General features: G+C 46.4%; 1 protein-coding gene across 1 annotated transcript; it reads left to right on the plus strand.

Annotated features, from left to right (window-relative positions):
- The first annotated feature begins 8,733 nt into the window (after positions 1 to 8,733).
- LOC129813930 (C2 calcium-dependent domain-containing protein 4C-like) lies at positions 8,734 to 14,069 on the plus strand. Its single transcript, XM_055866572.1, has 3 exons — positions 8,734 to 8,977; positions 10,692 to 11,460; positions 11,579 to 14,069. Exons 2-3 carry the CDS (start codon positions 10,717 to 10,719, stop codon positions 12,125 to 12,127), a joined length of 1,293 nt encoding a protein of 430 aa, XP_055722547.1. The 5' UTR covers positions 8,734 to 8,977; positions 10,692 to 10,716; the 3' UTR covers positions 12,128 to 14,069.
- The last annotated feature ends 1,854 nt before the right edge of the window (positions 14,070 to 15,923 follow it).

Raw genomic sequence — 15,923 nt, forward strand, 5'->3', positions numbered from 1 at the left:
AAATGAGAACTTGTTCTCAACTAGCCTACCTGGTTAAATAAAGGTGAAATAAAAAATAAACATTTTTAAAAAGAGGGAGGGAGAACAGCAGAGCATGGAGTTCCAGTGAACCAGTCTGTTTCTGTTAATAATGAAGTCTATCTCAGCTTTTACTCCAATTAACCCGGACAGTGTCCCTTTGGTTCTGTAACCATTACATTACCCTGTGTTTTAAACCCAGGTCCAGAGAACAGAACTGTGTGCGTGTGCGTGTGCGTGTGCGTGTGTGTGTGTGTGTCTGTGCACACGGATAGGGTTAACCTTCATGGACTGCTGTTGTTGTGCATTAGTCTTGAGAGGTCTGAGCAACGATCATATACTGTATAGTATGAGACAAATGTTCACAATATCTTCAAATGCTCTTTCATTCCTGTATTAGGCTCCCTATTAGTTGTTCCTTTAGCAACAGAGGGGGAAAATACTCAAGATGCAGTCTATGTTAATGTACGTTGAAGTAGACACAGACAGTGAACCTGACTAGCTTCCCTCTAGTCAAACACAGAAATGATCAGCGACCTGGAAAAAAGACCAGCAATGACATGCCGTTTACGTGACCAGTCTCAAATACATGGTCAAATGTCGGTCAGACCCCTGTCGGTTTCACAACTGAAGCAAAGAGCTCAATTGAGAATCAAATCGGAAAATTAGAGTTTGTGCTGTGCTTTGTCTATCGGTGAGAAGAACGCTGACAGTTCCAGAGAGGATGGGTGTGAACAGAAAAATAAATGTGGTCTATTCTTCTGATCTATCCAGCCAAACAGGTTATTGAGAACCAACTGACAGCCTATATACAAAGTCAATTCAAATGACAAAGTTAAGGTTAGACAGTACACCTGTGTGGTTAAGGTTAGGCATTGCCCCTGTGGTTAAGGTTAGGAATCAATCCTATGGTTAAGGTAAGGTATTACCCCTTTGTGGTTAAGATCAGACATTAAATCAAATCACATTTTATTAGTCACATGCGCCGAATACAACAGGTGTAGACCTTACAGTGAAATGCTTACGTACGAGCCCCTAACCAACAGTGCAGGTAAAAAAACATATGGATTAGAATAAGAGATAAAAGTAACAAGTAATTAAAGATCAGCAGTAAAACAAATAACAATATATACAGGGGGGTGCTGGTACAGAGTCAATGTGCGGTGGCACCGGTTAGTTGAGGTAGTATGTACATGTAGGTAGAGTTATTAAAGTGACTATGCATAGATGACAACAGAGAGTGGCAGTGGTGTGGAGGGGGGGGGGGGGGAAATGCAAATAGTCTGGGTAGCCATTTGACTAGATGTTCAGGAGTCTTTTGGCTTGGGGGTAGAAGCTGTTTAGGAGCCTCTTGGACATAGACTTGGCACTCCGGTACAGCGGTAGTAGAGAGAACAGTCTATGACTAGGGTGGCTGGTGTCTTTGACAATTTTTAGGGCCTTCTTCTGACACCGCCTGGTATAGAGGTCTGGATGTCATGAAGTTTGGCTCCAGTGATGTACTATGTCGTTCACACTACCCTCTGTAGTGCCTTGTGGTCGGAGGCCGAGCAGTTGCAATACCAAGCAGTAATGCAACCAATCAGGATGCTCTCGATGGTGCAGCTGTAGAACCTTTTGAGGATCTAAGGACCTATGACAAATCTTTTTAGTCTCCTGAGAGGGAATAGGTTTTGTCATTCCCTCTTCACAACTGTCTTGGTGTGCTTGGACCATGTTAGTTTGATGGTGATGTGGACACCAAGGAACTTGACGCTCTCAACCTGCTCCACTGCAGCCCCATCAATGAGAATGGGGGAGTGCTTGGTCCTCTTTTTCCTGTAGTCCACAATCATCTCCTTTGTCTTTATCATGTTGAGGGAGAGGTTGTTGTCCTGGCACCACACAGCCAGGTCTCTTACCTCCTCCTTATAGGCTGTCTCGTTGTTGTCGGTGATCAGGCCTACCACTGTTGTGTCATCGGAAAATTGAATGATGGTGTTGGAGTCGTGCCTGGCCGTGCAGTCATGAGTGAACAGGGAGTACAGGAGGGGGCTGAGCACGCACACCTGAGGGGCCCCTGTGTTGAGGATCAGCGTGGCAGAGGTGTTGTTAACTACCCTTACCACCTGGGGGCAGCCCGTCAGGAAGTCCAGGATTGTCACGTTCCTGACCTGTTTTCCTTGTTTTTGTAATTGTTTAGTTGGTCAGGGCGTGAGTTGGGGTGGGCATTCTATGTTATGGGTTTCTATGTTGGGTTAAATGTGTTGCCTGATATGGTTCTCAATTAGAGGCAGGTGTTTGACGTTTCCTCTGATTAAGAACCATATTAAGGTAGGCTGTTCTCACTGTTTGTTTGTGGGTGATTGTTTCTGTGTCTGTTTGTGTGCACCACACGGGACTGTTTCGTGTTTTCGTTCGTTTGTGTAGTCTGTACCTGTTCGTGCGTTCTTCGTGTATATGTAAGTTCTCAAGTTCAGGTCTGTCTACGTCGTTTGTTGTTTTGTAGTTTGTTTAAGAGTTTTACCGTCTTCGTCTGTCTGTAAATAAATTCATTATGTCTTCATTCAACGCTGCGTTTTGGTCCGACCCTTACTCCTCCTCCTCATCCGAGGAGGAGGCATTAGACAGCCGTTACAAGGATCCAGTTGCAACTTGTTGATGAGCTTTGATGGCACAATGGTGTTGAACGCTGAGCTGTAGTCAATGAATAGCATTCTCACATAGGGGTTTCTTTTGTCCAGGTGTGAAAGGGCAGTGTGGAGCGCAATAGAGATTACATTATCTGTGGATCTGTTGGGGTGGTATGCAAATTGGAGTGGGTCAGGGTTTCTGGGATGATAGTGTTGATGTGAGCCATGACCAGCCTTTCAAAGCACTTCATGGCTAAAGACATGAGCACTACGGTTCGGTAGTCATTTAGGCAGGTTACCTTAGTGTTCTTGGGCACAGGCACTGTGGTGGTCTGCTTAAAACATGTTGGATTTACGGACTCGGAAAGGGAGAGGTTGAAAATGTAATTGAAGACACTTGTTAGTTGGTCAGCGCATGCTCGCAGTACACATTCTGGCAATCTATCTGGCCCTGTGGCCTTGTGAATGTTGACCTGTTTTAAAGGTCTTACTCATATCGCCTGCGGAGAGCGTGATCACACAGTCTTCCGGTACAGCTGGTGCTCTCATGCATGTTTCAGTGTTATTTGACTCGAAGTGAGCATAGAAGTAGTTTAGCTCGTCTGGTAGGTTCGTGTCACTTGGCTGTCTCGGTTAGGCATTACCCCTGTTAGGCATTACTCTGTGGTTGAGCTTAGGTATTAGCCCTGCGTAGTTAAGGTTAGGAATTACTGTGTGGTTAAGGTTATGCATTACTGTGTGGTTAAGCTTAGGTATTAGCCCTGCATAGTTAAGGTTAGGCATTGCTGTGTGGTTAAGGTTAGGCAATACCCCTGTGTGCTTAAAGTTAGGCAGTACCCCTGTGTAGTTAAGGTTAGGCATTACCCCTGTGTGGTTAAGATGATGCTTTACACTTGTGGTTAAGGTTAGGCAGTAGCCCAGTGTGGTTAAGATAAGGCATTGCCCCTGTGTGGTTAAGGTTAGGCAGTAGCCCAGTGTGGTTAAGATAAGGCATTGTCCCTGTGTGGTTAAAGTTAGGTATTACCCCTGTGTGGTTAAAGTTAGGTATTACCCCTGTGTGGTTAAGGTTAGGTATTACCCCTGTGGTTAAGGTTAGGTATTACCCCTGTGTGGTTAAGGTTAGGTATTACCCCTGTGGTTAAGGTTAGACAGTATCCATGTGTGATTACGATGAGGCATTACCCATGTGTGGTTAACATGAGGCATAATCCATGTGTGGTTAAGGTTAGGAATCACCCCTGTGGCTAAGGTTAGGCATTACCCCTGTGTGGTTAAGATGAGACAGTTCCGTTCTGTGTGGTTGAGGTTAGGCATTACCCCTGTTTGGTTAAGGTTAGGCATTACTGTGTGGTTAAGGTTAAGCGTTACCCCTGTGTTGTTAAGATTAGGAATTACTCCTGTGGTTAAGATGAGTTATTATCCCTGTGTGGTTAAGATTAGGCATTATCCCTGTTCTTAGGTTGAACAGACTGCTGGGAATAAGGGCTGGATGGAAGGAAGGAAGTACGGAGGGAAGGAGGCAGTACCCCTGTGTGGCTAAGGTTAGGCATTACCCCTCTCTGGTTAAGGTTAGGCATTACTGTGTGGTTAAGCTTAGGTATTAGCCCTATATGCGTATTTAAGGTTAAGCATTTCTGTGTGGTTAAGGTCAGGCATTACCCCTGTGTGGTTAAAGTTAGGCAGTACCCCTGTGTGGTTAAGATGATGCTTTACCCCTGTGTGGTTAAGGTTATGCATTACTCCTGCGTGGTTAAGGTTAGGCATTACCGCTGTGTGGTTAAGGTTAGGCATTACCCTTGTGTGGTTAAGATGATGCTTCACCCCTGTGGTTAAAGTTAGGCCGTACCCCTTTCTGGTTAAGGTTAGGCATTACCCCTGTGTGGTTAAGGTTAGGCAATACCCCTGTGTGGTTAAAGTTAGGCGTACCCCTGTTTGGTTAAGGTTAGGCGTTACCCCTGTGTGGTTAAGGTTATGCATTACTCCTGTGTGGTTAAAGTTAGTCAATACCCCTGTGGTTAAGGTTAGGCATTACCCCTGTGTGGTTAAGTTTGGAATAAGGAGTAATAAGGAAGTAGGAGAGCTTAAAACCGAACAACAAACATTAAACAAAAATGAAAATAGTACTAATGCATATCTAAGGTGGGAAATGTTCATAAGTTTCAATGATCATAAGGACCTTGTACAGTGTGAGATCAAATGCTTTTACATGATGCAATATGAGAGTAATAGTCAGGGTAAAATAGTACTGTACCTTTTGTTCCTCTCTCCTCTCTCTCGCCTTCTCTCTCTCTCTCCCTCCTTCTCTCTCTCTCTCTCTCTCTCGCTCCCTCCTTCTCTCTCTCTTTCTCTCTCTCTCTCCTGCTGGATCCCACCATCTCCCCTTCTCGCTCACCAATTAGAGGTCTTCCTGTAAGTGCACAGCCTAATGCTCATTCGCAGGTGTTTGCTTCTGCTTGTCGCCATGGTTACTCGGAGGGTCCCTCTCACACTGTCACATCCTATATTTACATCACACACATGCATGCACACACAGACACACATATACACACAAACACACACATTCTCAAATTAAGCATTGTATTCTGTGCTTTTCTCTACTAAGAACAACTACAAACATGCAATGTACTTTTTTTCAATGTGTGGAAACAACACAGAGAAAAACAATCTGGGTTTTGCAGGCAAACATTTTCATATAGCCCAGCTGTGTTCAACAGACATCTGTGGCCACAAAATGGTTATTTGAAGGGAGGCGAGAAAACTTTCATCCAATCTATTTTCACATCCCTTTACCCTGTCTGATGTGAGCCAGTTGCAGTTATGCAATGACTTTCCCCTCAAAGGATGCCAATTTTTTCATGATTTTAACACATCAAAAATGCGGGAAGGGAAAAAAATGACCTGGAACTAGTTGTTGCTATGGTAGCGACACGAAAGAGTAATGATCATTCGGAGGTTGTGTTCTGTAGACCCCCGTCAAATAAACAAATGTATTTAACCCTTGCAGGTGGCCTATTCATGCATCCACTTTCAAAGCAGCTGGAGTAGCCCACCTTTTCTCTCTCACCCTCCTATCTTCCCCTTTATTTATCTTTTTCTGACTCCCTCTTCCCATTCGGCCTTTTTCAAAAAAAAATTATACCCTTTCATCACTCTTCTGAAAATAGCTATTCTAACCCTAATCCTTCCAAATCCATACTTTAACCATAACTGTTGATCTAAGTGTGTGTGCACAGCATACTCCAACGCCAACTTGAGTAGGTTTGCCATGGTTGCTATGGTGACTTCCCAGACGATTTAGAACCCTTCCCCATCCTGTATCTTTATTAGTCACCAGATCTGGGATATTTACATTAGACATGTTATAGTTGCATATTGTTACTTCCATTTCTAATGTGGCACAGAGCCAGGAGCTGTCCATGGGCCTGTGGTGCTGAAAGAGAGTGAGTCAGAAAGGAGAGACAGAGGGGTATAGATTACATTGGAGTTGGGTTATGCTCAGTTCAGCCCAGTTCAATAATTCACATTCAAATACCAACTTCCCTACACCTGGTTTAGGCCAGCGTTGTCGTGACTGATAGACTTTCAATGCACTGATGGGGGACCTGATTTAGGCTTTGTATACTTGCAAAACAATAATTTCTTTACGAGTGATGAGTTGACGATCTTTAACACTGACATTCATTGATAGTCATTGAATCTCAACGAAAATATGTATATCTCAGGACCATGGAGAGGGACAGAAGTTGGCTAGTCCCAGAGCCCAACACGCTATAGTTATTCTTGTACATTAGGTCCATGGACAGCTCCCCGGTGATTCTGTGTACAATCCTTCTTCTCCCTTTCTCTCAGTTTGTCTATTTGTGTGTGTGCGTGCAAGTGCTCATGAATGTGTGCATGCAAAAATATTGTTTTTGTCTTTTATCATTTTATTTCAGCACCAATTTGGTTTGAGAAGAGCCTTCAGTTTAATGCTGAACTATATCAACACTGTCCCACTGATCCTCTACATGCCATGCAAACAATAGAGTGCCATCATTTCCCCACAGCCCAAAGGGACCAGACTGCCAGGCAGTTACAGCCCCCTCATTGCCCATTGGCTTATTGAACCAGCGATGGATGCTGAGCGACAGTCAGGGAAACTCTTACAGCTCTTGAGGATAAACAATCTTCCTATTAAAGGGCCACCCTCTCCTTCTCCCCTTCCCCCAATGGCCCAGCAATACAGGGTAATGCAATGCAGGGGTTAGAGTGTCACTATAACTTCACTAAGGGACTGATCTATCCAGTTATCACAGACAGACACCCCCAGGAGCCCTGCTGGCTGGGAGTAGATGAAGGATTACACTGTGTTGTCATCAACTCCAGGTTTTGCAGTAATTCTATTTCTGTGGTCTATCTGCTCTGGCCAAATGAAACACAACTTCCACAGAAGTGGATCTGCACATATGACCTACAAACGCAACATAATATGTTTTTAAAGTCCAATCAATTCCACAGGTGTCTCCTGCTTAAAATTCTGATTCCATGTCAGCCTGCTTGATTCAATGGATAATGTTGTATTTGTGTCGTGTACTGTGGAAGCTAGAAGCTGAATTACAGTAACACACACAAGCTACACTACATTACCAAAGCTATGTGGACACCTGCTCATCGAACATCTTATTCCAAAATCATGGGCAATAATATGGATTTGGTCCCGCCTTTGCTGCTATAGCAGCCACCACTCTTTTGGGAAGGCTTTCCACTAGATGTTGGAACATTGCCGCAGGAGACTTGCTTCCATTCAGCTACAAGAGCATTAGTGAGGTCGGCCACTGATGTTGGGCGATAGGTCTGGCTTGCAGTCGGCATTCCAATTCATCCTAAAGGTGTTCGATTGGGTTTGAGGTCAGGGCTCTGTGCAGGCCAGTCAAGTTCTTCCACACAAATCTTGACAAACCGTTTCTGTATGGACCTTGCTCTGTGCACATCATGCTGAAACAGGAAAGGGCCTTCCCCAAACTGTTGCCACAAAGTTGAAAGCACAGAATCGTCTAGAATGCCACTGTATGCTGTAGCGTTAAGATTTCCCTTCACTGGAACTAAGAAGTCTAAACCATAAAAAACAACCCAAGACCATAATTCCTCCTCCACCAAACTTTACAGTTGGCACTATGGATTTGGGCAGGTAGCGTTCTCCTGGCATCTACCAAACCCAGATTTGTCTGTCGGACTGCCAGATGGTGAAGCGTGATTCATTACTCCAGAAAACGCATTTCCACTGCTCGAGAGTCCAACAGCAGCGAGCTTTACACCACTCCAGCCGACGCTTGACATTGCACATGGTAATCTTAGGCTTGTGTGCGGCTGCTCGGCCATGGAAACCCATTTCATGAAGCCCCCGATGAATAGTTAATGTGCTGACGTTGCTTCCAGAGGCAGTTTGGAACTTGGTAGTGAGTGTTGCAACTGAGGACATACAATTTTCACGAGCTACGTGCTTCAGCACTCAGCGGTCCTGTTCTGTGAGCTTGTGTGGCCTATCACTTCGTGGCTGAGCACCTAACACTTGCCAATAACAACACTTACAATTGACCGGGGCAGCTCTAGCAGGGCAGGAATTTGATGAACTGACTTTTTTGAAAGGTGGCAACATATGAAGGTGCCACGTTGAAAGTCACTGAGCTCTTCAGTAAGGCCATTCTTCTGCCAATGTTTGTCTATGGAGATCGCATGTCTGTGTGCTCGATTTTATACACCTGTCAGCAACGGTCATGGCTGAAATTCACTAATTTGAAGGGATGTTCAAATACTTTTGGCCAGATAGTGTAAGATACAACAAATTGAACAAAATCAAAACGTCTGGGAGTTGAGACAAGAATGGAGGTAGAATGTCTGAGTAGTGGAGAGGAGGAATAATCTTGTCCACAGACAGGGGGGTCGTTAACGTTAATGTTATTGTTTGCAAATACAATGAGTTGGCTATACGAAATAGCACGGAAACAATGATTTGCCCCGCGGTTAACATCAAAACACGTATTTAAGCAAATTACATCCTATTTTGAGGAGGGCGGGTGGACAGCTTGGAAACCTCCCACTGGCTTCCAGTCACCATGGAGAGCGCGGCGCGCGGGGTCCATATATAACCCAGAGGTGAAACTGATTCATCAGAGCCCCAACTATGTGTTTTTGTGCCCAACAGTTAGGTTACTCTGTCTGTGTAAAGTAGGTTAGCTAGGCAACCCATGTGAGCTGAATTACGGAAAGTATTGAGGGGACACGGACAGACGCATGTGAGGGAAGTTGGAACATTTTCTGTTTTTATCGGGATTTCAGCAGGAGAGCGAGAGTAACACTTCAGCGCAACGGTGAGATCCATGAGTTCCGGTGATGCAACAGGTCCTCCGGTTGTCTTTGCTTGTAGACTCATCACTAACCGTTTTTTAATCAGTGACCGTGATTTTGTCTGTATCTATTTTACAAGTTGTTCTCATTTCAGAGACCATCCCGCCTAAAGTGCGTAAAAGTTGGTCAGCTGCGCACAATGTCAAATATCTTTATAATTACATTCTCTCCTCGATTATAGATAACCGTATTTTCAAAATGTCTTTGTTTGGTGGAATCATAAATCTGACTAGATTGACTTTACCTCTCTTTGATATGATAGGTTATGCGCATTTATGCGCACTTACGGGAAGTCTTCACGTTTATCAAAGTCGGTGCCTTCAGGGGAAGCAAACACATTTAAAACTGAATTAACTTTTTTTACCCTGATTTATTTAATGTTCAAGGATTTTAGAGACTTTCATCAATGGGGTGCAGTGATAGAGAACAATCTTTCTTTGTTCTGTTATATCACAAGGACTGGATTTAATCAGTCCTGTCTATAGTCCACCAGGATTTATTAGGCAAAAATATTTTAATTAGACTACAGAAAAAGGAATAATCATATGCTACTGCGTAATAACCTACTGCAATCGGGATTCGATTGAAGTGAGGGTACTACCGCAGGGGGGCGATTCAATATAAGCTTTAAAAGGCATAGGCTACAGCCTGGAGAACGCTGGTGCTTAGCAACACGTTTGGACTTGCAGTTTGGCCTTACAGCCTCACATTTTTCTTGGAATGATTCCACAACAGCTGTGATGTTCAATTATCTGATAATAGGGAAATGCTTTGGTTTGGAGTTGCTATGGAAGCTCTCCTGTGGTGTCTCTGACATTTCACCAGGCACTGGGTGCATCTCAATAGTCTAACATGGCTTCCTCTACTTGCATGATTTCCTTGATCCAAACTGTTTTGAGAGGCAGGTGGCAAGTGATAACAAATTAAGTTGACTTGCCATATTGCTTTCAACTAACATCAGTGCAGTTTAGGAGTTGAAGCAAGGAGGTGGCATAAACTCACAATATTAAGACTCCTCGTGTAACAGTATAACTTTAAACCGTCCCCACGCCCCGACACGGGCGCGAACCAGGGACCCTCTGCACACATCAACAACAGTCACCCACGAAGCATCGTTATCCATCGCTCCACAAAAGCCACGGCTCTTGCAGAGCAAGGTGCAACACTACTTCTAGGTTTCAGAGCAAGTGAATTAACTGATTGAAACGCTAGTAGCGCGTACCCGCTAACTAGCTAGCCATTTCACATCCGTTACACTCACCTCCCCTTTCAACCTCCTCCTTTTCCGCAGCAACCAGTGATCCGGGTCAACAGCATCAATGTAACAGTATAACTTTAAACCGTCCCCTCGCCCTGACACGGGTGCGAACCAGGGACCCTCTGCACACATCAACAACAGTCACCCACGAAGCGTCGTTACCCATCGCTCCACAAAAGCCGCGGCTCTTGCAGAGCAAGGTGCAACACTACTTCTAGGTTTCAGAGCAAGTGACGTAACTGATTGAAAAGCTAGTAGCGCGTACCCGCTAACTAGCTAGCCATTTCACATCCGTTACACTCGTATCTGTCTGTGTCTGTATGCCGCGGTTTGATTTACATGTTGACTCAAGGTGATGTCACTTCCTACCTACCTGTGACTGTATGACATCATCACTTCCTGTCCACCTGTGCCTGCAGCTAGCTTCAGGCCCTGGAGGGAAGCATGTGGCTCCTGGAGAAGTTCCGTGGCTCTCACAATGGTCACTCTGCGTCGGCAGGGGACAAGCAGCAGACCCAGACTGGACCCGTCTCCGTCTATAACAACATCATCACCCCTGATAAGATCCCTGACTTCTTCATCCCCCCCAAGCTCATCTGCTGCCCTTCAGAGGCAGAGTGCCTAACTCCGGAGACCCAGCCTCGCTCTACTCTGTGCCCCTCCGCCTCGGAGCACACCATCTGCAGCCAAACCCAGGGCAACTGCACCCGGAACCCCCGCAGCCCACGTCTGCTCTCCCGGCTGGCTGGGGACACCCGCAGCCTCTTGAGGGCCGCTAATCGCCACGTCATCCAGATAGAGAGCGCCGACGACCCGGGGAGCGGGGTAGGGGAGGGGGGAGACCCTAACACCAATGCAGACCCCCAGTCCCAGACAGCCATGTCCCTGCCTTACGTCCCCAAAGCCCAGACCTCGTACGGCTTCTCCACGCTGGTGGAGAGCCCCCACACCCGCCGCAAGGAGTCCCTGTTCCACAGCAACCCCAACAGCCCCCACACCTCCCCGGGCTCCCAGAGACGCACCCAGGGGGGTAACCACCTGACTCCCTCCGACCCCAACCCCTACCGCTATTTCAGCGGGGGTGAGAGCGACACGTGCTCCTCAGCCGAGTCCTCCCCCTTTACCTCCCCTCTCCTCACCCGCTCCGCCTCCCTCCTCCGATCCATCACCCAGGAGACGCAGGCTAAGGTAAACAGTAAGGAGGATCACATTAAAAGTATTTTCAAAATACATTTAGCTCAGAATTTCATCATACCTTCTATCTTATTATCATCCCTTCCTATCCCTGATTTGATTTCCCCCTCAGGTGTCTCGTGCCAAGCGTACCCTGGCACGCCACAGCTCCCTGTCCACAGACGAGTGCAGCTCAGCCGACAACAGCCCCAACCTGACGCGCCGCCGCCTGCGCTGCCCTCCCTCCCCCGCCTTCCGCGGACGCAAGGGGACCGGCTCCGGAGGGGCAAGTTCAGACCTCCAGCGCGAGCACTCGGTCAACCTCCACAAGGGCGGCACGCTGAGGATCAGCATGCACTACGACGCCGAAACGGCCCGACTGAGGGTCCGAGTGCTCGCCGCCGAGGACCTGTATGACAAACAGACGGACGTGAAGAGCATCAACTGCTGCGTGTCTCTGTACCTGAACCCGGGCAAGCAGCAAAAGCAGAGGAGCACCATCATCAAGAACAGCAGGAACCCCGTGTTCAACGAGGACTTCTTCTTTGACGCCGTGCCCGCCACCCAGGTTAAGAGCCTGGCCATGAAGATGAAGGTGGTGAACAAGGGTACCAGTCTGAAGAGAGACCTGCTGCTGGGGGAGAGGGAGGTGCTGCTCAGCGAGCTGCTGCCAGGCTTCTAGGGACACAAAGATGCTCCCTCCCCTGGTTATCTCCCTTGTCACCCTTCACTCGTTTACTCCATTTGCCTGATCTGATAGGGAATCAATTATGGTGGGCACTAGGTAGAGCTATTGCTTCACAGCTCACCTACCATAGTTTACCTACCACAGCTCACTTACCACAGCTCACCTACCACAGCACACCTACCACAGCTCACCTACCACAGCTCACCTACCACAGCACACCTACCACAGCACACCTACCACAGCACACCTACCACAGCTCACCTACCACAGCTCACCTACCACAGCATACCTACCACAGCACACCTACCACAGCTCACCTACCACAGCTCACCTACCACAGCACACCTACCACAGCACACCTACCACAGCACACCTACCACAGCTCACCTACCACAGCACACCTACCACAGCACACCTACCACAGCTCACCTACCACAGCTCACCTACCACAGCACACCTACCACAGCACACCTACCACAGTTAGCCTACCACAGTACAACTACCACAGCTCACCTACCACAGCTCACCTACCACAGCTCACCTACCACAGCACACCTACCACAGCACACCTACCACAGTTAGCCTACCACAGTACAACTACCACAGCTCACCTACCACAGCTCACCTACCACAGCTCACCTACCACAGCACACCTACCACAGTTCACCTACCACAGTTAGCCTACCACAGCACACCTACCACAGCTCACCTACCACAGTTACCCTACCACAGCTCACCTACCACAGTTAGCCTACCACAGCACACCTACCACAGCTCACCTACCACAGTTAGCCTACCACAGCACAACTACCACAGTTAGCCTACCACAGCACACCTACCACAGTTAGCCTACCACAGTTAGCCTACCACCGTTAGCCTACCACCGTTAGCCTACCACAGTTAGCCTACCACAGTTAGCCTACCACAGTACAACTACCACAGTTCACCCACCACAGCTCACCTACCACAGTTCACCTACCACAGCTCACCTACCACAGCTCACCTACCACATCACACCTACCACAGTACAACTACCACAGTTCACCCACCACAGCTCACCTACCACAGTTCACCTACCACAGTACAACTACCACAGTTCACCCACCACAGTTCACCTACCACAGCTCACCTACCACAGCTCACCTACCACAGCTCACCTACCACAGTACAACTACCACAATTCACCTACCACAGCTCACCTACCACAGCTCACCTACCACAGTTCACCTACCACAGCTCACCTACCACATCACACCTACCACAGCTCACCTACCACAGCTCACCTACCACAGCTCACCTACCACAGCACACCTACCACAGCTCACCTACCACAGCTCACCTACCACATCACACCTACCACAGCTCACCGACCACAGCTCACCTACCACAGTTAGCCTACCACAGTTAGCCTACCACAGCTCACTTACCACAGTTCACCAACCACACCACACCACAGCACCCCTACCACAACATACCTACCACAGCACACCTACCACACCACAGCACACCTACCACAGTATCCCTACCACACCACTTACCACACCTACCACAGCCCCCCTACCACACCACAGCACCCCTACCACAGTACCCCTACCACACCACCTACCACACCTACCACAGCCCCCCTACCACACCACAGCTCACCTACCACAGCCCCCCTACCACACCACAGCACCCCTACCACAGCTCACCTACCACAGTTCATCTCCCACCCAGTCAAGTCAGATCTGTGAAGGGGATTGAACAAGAACAAAGGGGAGCAGACAACTTCTTGAAATGAAATGCGGCCAAGGTGTTTCTTCTGTCTAAATTGACTGAGATTGACTGAGATCAAACCCTGTGGTGGAGCGCTTTAGTGAAATTGGTCACCTTGGAGACCAGCATGTAGCAGATCAGAGTGAGGAGGTATGTGTGTGTGTGTGTGTGTGTGGGGGGGGGGGGGGGGGTTCTCCACATTGTGGGTTTGATTTCATTCTACCATCACATTATCTTACCTATTGACAGCAGTAGTAAAGCTATGTTTTTCTTGCTACATTTCCCCTCTTTATGTTGTATTGCTGAACTGTCTTTAGTGATTCACTTGAGGGTATATTCATATTGTGTTATTCAGTACATGTGCAGTAGCTGGGTTCCATATCAGTAGTGATGAAGCTGGATGATACTAGTGTGAGTTGTTAACAGTATATTTTGTAATTATTCTGTACTTTTACCAGAATGTCATTTTGCATGCTTTTTGTTCTTCAACACATTTATCGTGATCAATGGAAGATTTCTTAGTTTTAATTAAGAGCTGTAAAATCAGAATCAGTGTTAGATTGAACATGTGGATATGATTGATGTTTGTGTCACTCGTTGACTATCTATTAAAAAGCTCCAGCTCTTCTCATTGCTTTCAGTGATACTACATCTTGTTCTCTCAACATGTTATGTGACAACGAGCTGCGCAAACAGACTCACTACCAAATGTTCAGGGCCTGTATTTATAAAGGGAGTAGAAGCACTGATCTGGGATCAGGTCCCTATACTCATATCCTAGAGCAGCAGTAGATGCTTTATGAGATGCACTATCCTTAATGTTTCCAGCTTCATAAACAGTCTATAGTGAGTGCGCTCCTTTTTCCTTGACTGTACCTTTCAATCTTATCCCACAGGATCTAAATTGGTTCTAAGAATAGATCAGTCATTCCACTCAGTCGTTTAAACAGAACCTGCACAAGGTGTCCTTTTCAAGGATTTTTGCAGCGTTTCTCATACGCAACGGGATTGTTTCGTAGTGCTTTCAAGCATCCATTTAAATGTCCAATTGTCGTTCCCTTTTCACCAGCTCTCATTTGAATGTGTCAAATAGCAGGAATTAAAGGCCCCATCAGAGAGAAAGAGATGAGAGCAGATCTTCTCTAATTATACCTCCCTGAATGGATGAAAGATTACAATGGGGGAGAGGGAGCTTTCATTGGTTTAACTCTGCATGGGAATCTGCATTGGAACTGCTCAGTATCTTTGTCTCTAGCTCTCTGTTTCTCTCTAGGCTTACTGTCACTGCTTCTCTCTAGGCTTACTGTCACTGCTTCTCTCTAGGCTTACTGTCACTGCTTCTCTCTTGGCTTACTGTCACAATAGAAGCAAACGGAATGAAATGCAGAGGGACCAAACTGAATTTGTCCAATAGAACGTTTTCATTGGAAAACGTTTTCCATTTGCAACTGTTTGCTACAGATTGGACTAATGATTACACCCCAGTTGGCAACCCTCCTAACTAGATTGGGTCACACCACACAGTTCTCCAGAGAGGTGACATTATCTCTCTAAAATGCATGATAGTATTTCACTCATAATCAATATGATGGCATTCATAGCCATCCTTCATAGACTGTAGACAAAGTTGAAGAGTAAAGTCGGCAGAACTGCATCTGCGACAGTCGAAAGACGGACACTAATGTGGTTTTTCAACAGCAAGGCTCAGATCAACATGACAATGTTGCCATTGTTTCTAAAATATTTTCGTTATAATGTCTCCAACCCACATATCACACACTCACAAACTGAAATCATATGTGTCTTCATTATACAGTCAATTAGTAAGATAGAGTCAAATATATATATTTTTTTAATTTCACCTTTATTTAACCAGGTAGGATAGTTGAGAACAAGTTCTCATTTGCAACTGCGACCTGGCCAAGATAAAGCATAGCAATTCGACACACAACAACACAGACTTACACATGGAATAAACAAAACATAAAGTCAATAATACAGTAGAAGAAAAGAAAAGAAAAAGCCTATATACAGT

Source organism: Salvelinus fontinalis, chromosome 17 (genome assembly GCF_029448725.1).
Source record: "Salvelinus fontinalis isolate EN_2023a chromosome 17, ASM2944872v1, whole genome shotgun sequence".
NCBI lineage: Eukaryota > Metazoa > Chordata > Actinopteri > Salmoniformes > Salmonidae > Salvelinus > Salvelinus fontinalis.

Excerpts from the sequence above, each read along its gene's own strand:
- LOC129813930 (XM_055866572.1), top strand. The coding sequence starts at position 10,717 with ATGTGGCTCCTGGAGAAGTTCCGTGGCTCTCACAATGGTCACTCTGCG. Across the intron at positions 11,461-11,578 it reads CCCAGGAGACGCAGGCTAAG|GTGTCTCGTGCCAAGCGTAC; the intron begins GTAAACAGTAAG and ends TTTCCCCCTCAG.